This window comes from Nerophis lumbriciformis, linkage group LG13, assembly GCF_033978685.3.
Source record: "Nerophis lumbriciformis linkage group LG13, RoL_Nlum_v2.1, whole genome shotgun sequence".
Classification (NCBI taxonomy): Eukaryota; Metazoa; Chordata; class Actinopteri; order Syngnathiformes; family Syngnathidae; genus Nerophis; species Nerophis lumbriciformis.
Window position 1 is genome coordinate 10,078,791 of NC_084560.2, and position 6,630 is coordinate 10,085,420.

Consider the following 6,630-nt stretch of genomic DNA (forward strand, 5'->3'; position numbering starts at 1 on the left):
TGCATTTTAATTTAGTGTTGTTTTAATGTCATCTTAGTGACATCATGCACAAAAGTGCACTAATAGCTTGTTTTAAAATGTTTGACAATATTGCACTTTCTGTTTTGAAATGACATGAATGTTTGTGCCACATCTTAATAACTGTTTAATAAATACACTTTTAGTTGTGATTTCCCTCTTTGCATGAAAGTTTAAAAGTAGCATATATTAATGCAGTATGAAGAAGAATGTTTTAATGTAGACACATAGAATCATCATACTGCTGTGATTATATGCATCAAGTGTTCATTCAAGGCTAAGGCAAAATATCCAGATATATATGGTGTATCGTGACATGGCCTAAAAATATCAAGATATTAAAAAAAGGCCATATCGCCCAAGACAATTAAATTTCTGGAGATGAGATTGTTCAATAGTTGAAATGTACTAGAACAAGCATGATGACACCAAGTGTATTTGTCCATTCCCCACCAGGCACCCATGTTCTCTTGGCCCCGCCTGAGGGATGCGGATCCTGTACTTCGCTGCGAGATGGCCTCGACCGGGGAAGTATGTTCAGTTACACTTAATTTCCACCCGTTTTGTCTGTTGCCCAGTTTATAGAATTTAATGGCAGCAACACATTGCAAAAAAGTTGGCACAGAGCATTTTTACCACTGTTACATTGCCTTTCCTTTTAACAACACTCAGTAAACGTTTGGGAACTGAGAAGACACATTTTTGAAGCTTTTCAGGTGGAATTCTTTCCCATTCTTGCTTGATGTACAGCTTAAGTTGTTCAACAGTCTGGGGTCTCTGTTGTGGTATTTTAGGCTTCATAATGTGCCACACATTTTCAATGGGAGACAGGTCTGGACTACAGGCAGGCCAGTCTAGTACCTACACTCTTTTACTAGGAAGCCATGCTGTTGTAGCACGTGGCTTGGCATTGTCTTGCTGAAATAAGCAGGGGCGTCCATGGAATCGTTGCTTGGATGGCAACATATGTTGTTCCAAAACCTGTATGTACCTTTCAGCATTAATGGCGCCTTCACAGATGTGTAAGTTACCCATGTCTTGGCCACTAATACACCCCCATACCATCACAGATGCTGGCTTTTACACTTTGCGCCTATAACAATCCGGATGGTTGTTTTCCTCTTTGGCCCGGAGGACACGACGTCCACAGTTTCCAAAAACAATTTGAAATGTGGACTCGTCAGACCACAGAACACTTTTCCACTTTGTATCAGTCCATCTTAGATGAGCTCAGGCCCAGAGAAGCCAGCAGCGTTTCTGGGTGTTCGTTGATAAATGGCTTTCGCTTTGCATAGGAGAGTTTTAACTTGCACTTACAAATGTAGCGACAAACTGTAGTTACTAACAGTCGTTTTCTGAAGTGTTCCTGAGCCCATGTGGTGATATCCTTTACACGCTGATGTCGCTTTTTGATGCAGTATCACCTGAGGGATCGAAAGTCACGGGCATTGCTGCTTACGTGCAGTGATTTCTCCAGATTCTCTCAACCATGATGATATTACGGACCGTAGATGGTGAAATCCCTCAATTCCTTGCAATAGCTGGTTGAGAAATGTTTTTCTTAAACTGTTCGACAATTTGCTCAGACATTTGTTCACAAAGTGGTGACCCTCGCCCCATCCTTGTTTGTGAATGACTGAGCATTTCATGGAAGCTGCTTTTATACTCAATCATGGCACTCACCTGTTCCCAATTAGCCTGTTCACCTGTGGGATGTTCCAAATAAGTGTTTGGTGAGCATTCCTCAACTTTCTCAGTCTTTTTTGCCACTTGTGCCAGCTTTTTTTAATCATGTTGCAGGCATCAAACTCCAAATGAGCTAATATTTGCAAAAAATAACTAAGTTTACCAGTTTGAACATTAAATATCTTGTCTATGCAGTCTATTCAAATAAATATAGGTTTAAAAGGATTTGCATATCTGTTTTTATTTACGATTTACACAACGTGACAACTTCACTGGTTTTGGGGTTTGTGTGTATGTATATATATATAATATATATATATATATATATATATATATAATTTATTTATTTATTTTAGCAGCACTTGTCGAAGCTGCAGAGTTATTTGTACTTCCAGAGGTGCATGAACATGTACGAGGCGGAGGTAATGATGTTACACGATCTATTAAAGTCAAAATAAGAACAATTTCCACTTCATCCATGGCTTGGATTATTGGAAAGTTGACTCAGACGGTGTTTTTTAAAGTTTTACAATGTTTTCCCCATTTATTGACTTGGTTGGTGAGTTTATGATTGTGTCATTTCCATCCTCCTGACTTTGTGTTTTTATTGTAGGTCGCCTGTTTTGGACCAAACATTTACTCGGCTTTCCTGAAGGCTATGCTCTCCACAGGCTTTAAGCTCCCACAGAAGGGCATCCTAATCGGGATTCAGGTGAGGCTCTTTGGCCGCTTTCTTCTCGTTTGTGTGTTAGAGAAATTGTGAAACTAAACAAGTTGTCCTCTTTGGAAAAAAATCTACTTTTCTTACCTGTTACCTCCTGTTTGTGTATTGGGATCCCCATAACTCCTGAAAAAGGGGATGTCAAATTGTAAAATTTTCAGCGGTTTTTACAACACATTACTGTAAATGGGAAAAACAGTACCACTATTTTTTGTTTTTTATTCCAGTTACTGAGCTGCCAGTTTTTTGCAGTGAAGAAATGTGGTACTGTTTTTCCATTTACAGTAATACACCGTAAAAACAATAACCTTAGATTTTATGGTAAAAAAAACACTCAGTCGATAGAATTTTACCGTATAAAAAACATTGGTAGAGTTTTTTAAATTTGCATTAATATGCTGTAAAAACCACTGTACCGTAATGTTACCGTAAAATCTATTGTAATTTCTACAGTGGACAATTTGATGGATAACTTGCCTTGAAATCATAAGTTAAGAAGATATTGAAGTAAATGTATTCTTATTTTGACCAAAAAAGTTTGGAAAATATAGAAATATAATATTTGTTGCATCATTGGACGCTATTACATTTTTAAAGGTATGCAATTTCATGCAGGACATATTTATTTTTCTGTGAAAATAGGAAAAAAACTAATACATTTAGCAAGAATTAAAGGGGTGATATTATGATTTTCTGTTTATATGTAAAACACTTCCTTGTGGTCTACATCAGTGGTCCCCAACCACCGAGCCACGGCCCGGTACTGGTCCATGGATCGATTGGTACCGGGCCGCACAAGAAATGTAAAAAATAAAAATTATTATTATTATTATTATTTTTTTTTTTCATTAAATCAACATAAAAAACACAAGATACACTTACAATTAGTGCACCAACCCATATAGATCAATACAGTCTGCAGAGATGCAGTCCGTAAGCACACATAATTGTATTTTTTATTACAAAAAAAAACAAAAAACATCCACCCCCCTCCCCCACCCTTCGGTCCGTGGGACAAATTTTCAAGCGTTGACCGGTCCGCAGTTACAAAAAGGTTGGGGACCACTGGTCTACATAACATGTAATGGTGGTTCTTAGGTCAAAATATTGCATTGATGATGTTTTACAGACCATCTTCAAGCCGCTTTCTGACAATCTCTTCAGGGTGCGCCTTAATTACGTGCCTCCACTTCGACAGCGTCTCCTCTGTCAATTTTGTTGTACCGGTAGTTTTTAGCGCTTTCATCGCGAGTCTCCTGACAGATATAACTTAGAGCTTTACGCTACTTTACATTAGAAATGGCAACAGCCGAGGATGAATGTCCCACAAGAGGATAGAGAAAAAGGAGCAGCTTATTGACTACAATGGCGGACGTGTGCACATTTTCAGGACTTATGCAGATCCCAAATACACACCAGCAGGTACCAGAAGGTAAGAAAAGTTGGTTTTGCATAATATTGTGAAACAAAACACCAGATAACATTTCCTAATAGGTTCCATTTTGCGGTCCTGATACCGTATGTTGAAGCACAGTACGTCTGACTACTGTAGCCGTAATGCTCCGGCAATCCATCAAGCGCTGCGGCTTCGTAGCTTACCAAAATCGTACTAAAACATTTTGACGGATTTGTGAGCGCCGTGTGTAAGGATTTCTATTCTCAATGGGACATCAACATTTTGGTGTTCCGTGTATTTACTTTGAGGTGCTGTAATCGTCATGAATGAATGAATTGTTGCACGAGATGCAAAAATCCGGTTAGAAAAAGTGAGTTTCCAATCACCACATGCATGATTGAAGTAATTAAATCCTGCTGTCACCACGACCGTGACTTTGACTAATCCAACTTTACCAAAGCTGTGTAATTGGCCCCCTCGGGGGAAGAAGTCTACTTCAAGGCAGACCCCCGGGGTCAACATGGCGGGCAGATACACAACACAATAGTAGTCCTGATGCAGGTCTACCTCCTGGGTCTAATCCCAATTCTGGTGAGAAGGTAAAACCTGAAAGTACGAGTATTTGGTTCTGGCAAAATGAAAAAAAAAAGACTATCAATGATAAATGAACCTTTACTCAAACAATTAAGAAACAAGACTACGTACATAATTAGAACCAAGCTGTAGCGCAACTGATTCAACAATACCGTATTTTCCGGACCATAGGGCGCACCGGATTATAGAGCGCACTGCCAATGAATGGTCTGTTTGATTTTTTTTTCATATATAAGGCGCACCGGATTAAAGGAGTCATATTATTTATTTATTTTCTAAATGTAAAAGACTTCCTTGTGGTCTACATAACATGTAATGGTGGTTCTTTGGTCAAAATGTTGCATAGATGATGTTTTACAGATCATCTTCAAGTCACTTTCTGACAGTCGTGTCAGGATGCGCCGTTTTGTGGGCGGTCTTATTTACGTGGCTCACCTTCGACAGCGTCTTCTCCCCGTCATTTTTGTTGTAGCGGTGTAGCGTGCAAGGACGGGAGTGGAAGAAGTGTCAAAAGATGGAGCTAACTGTTTTAATGACATTCAGACTTTACTTCAATCAATAAAGGAGCAGCATCTCCTCATCCGGAAACAACAACACCGGAAATGTGTTCCGTGAAAAACTGTCTGACCGGAACTGTTTAATTACTAAAGTTCCTTGGGTGAATAATGTCAACTCACTACACCGGTATGTTTTTAGCGTTTTCATGGCGAGTTTACTGACAGATATAAGTAAGAACTTTACACTACTTTATATGAGAAATGGCAACAGCAAAGGATGAATGTCCTATAACAAGAAGAAGCTTATCGACTACGGTGTCTGCATGGACTACAAAGGCGGATGCGTGCAATTTTTCAGGATTTATGCAGATCCCAAATACAGATCAGCAGGTACCAGAAGGTAAGAAAAGTTGCTTTTGCATAATATTGCGATACAAAACGCTAGATAATGTCTTAGCTTATACACACACCATAATAATACTCGTATGTTGAAGCACAGTACAATCCATCAAGCGGTGCGGCTTCATAGCTTACCAAAGTCGTACTAAAACATTTTCGTAGATTTTTGAGCGCCGTGTGTAATGTTCTATATTTTCAATGCAACATATAAAATGTTGGTGTTTACTTGAGACGTATTGCCATCGTAGTGCAGCCTACACTTATCTCTTATGTTTGACTGCCATCTACTGGTCACACTTATCATTACACCATGTACCAAATAAAATAGCTTCGAGGTGGGTAAGCTCAACCAAATGTATTCCTTACATTAGGCACGCCGGGTTATAAAGCGCAATGTCGAGTTTTGAGAAAACATTTTTTTTTAAGTGCGCCTTACAGTCTGGAAAATACGGTACTTTTTTTAACTCAGCACATTTTTACAGGAAGAGTTCTACATTTCTGTTTCTGCTTTTCCTCCCAGCATTCATTTCGACCCAGTTTCCTGGCTATTGCGCATCAGCTGAAGGAGGAAGGCTTCAAGGTGCGTACTACAAGTTTCCTGTTTTGAATAGATTTGCTTATCTCTCTATTGACAATCCATCCATTTTCTACCGCTTATCCCTTTCGGGGTCGCGGGGGGTGTTGCAGCCTATCTCAGCTGCATTCGGGTGGAAGGCGGTGTACACCCTGGACAAGTGGCCACCTCATTGCAGGGCCAACACAGATAGACAGACAACATTCACACTCAGCAACATTTGATGAATTCTAACACTGTTTTTTACAGTTTTACATTGCACGTCCACCTTATGTTGTGTAACCTCTTAAGGTCAATCCGTTACGGAATGATAGCGAAACATCCGATCCGTTCCGATATAAACATTGCAACCTCCATTTACAAACCTTTAGGTTGTGCCAATTATGCGTCTGTATGCAAACACGTCATTCATCCATTTTCATCTTGAACTCTAACTGATATTAATAATTCACCCCTATGCAATATCCTACCCTAATACCCTACTGTGCAATATTACCCTTCGAGTGCAATACATCCGACACTGATTGTTATTTATTACCCCGGTACTCTTTTCTTGTACTGTATATTGTACAGTATTTGTATAGTGTTTTGTATATTATACAGGATTGCTTATTGTTTTTATTGGATAGTAGTCTGTTTATTTCAATTCTTAATTTGTTTTTTTTCTTTATTATCTCTTGTGTAATTTTATTTTTACCCCATATTTGTTCCCACTACCGCACCTTAAGTTGGAGTCCTTAATCTC

General features: G+C 39.0%; 1 protein-coding gene across 1 annotated transcript in view; it reads left to right on the forward strand.

The window, feature by feature from the left end:
* The window catches only part of cps1 (carbamoyl-phosphate synthase 1, mitochondrial), a 177,174-nt gene that overhangs the window by 150,307 nt on the left and 20,237 nt on the right, over positions 1–6,630 (forward strand). The window contains exons 33-35 of the mRNA XM_061971724.2: positions 475–549; positions 2,318–2,416; positions 5,832–5,891. Coding sequence (XP_061827708.1) covers positions 475–549; positions 2,318–2,416; positions 5,832–5,891 — 234 coding nt within the window. The remainder of the gene's footprint in view (positions 1–474; positions 550–2,317; positions 2,417–5,831; positions 5,892–6,630) is intronic.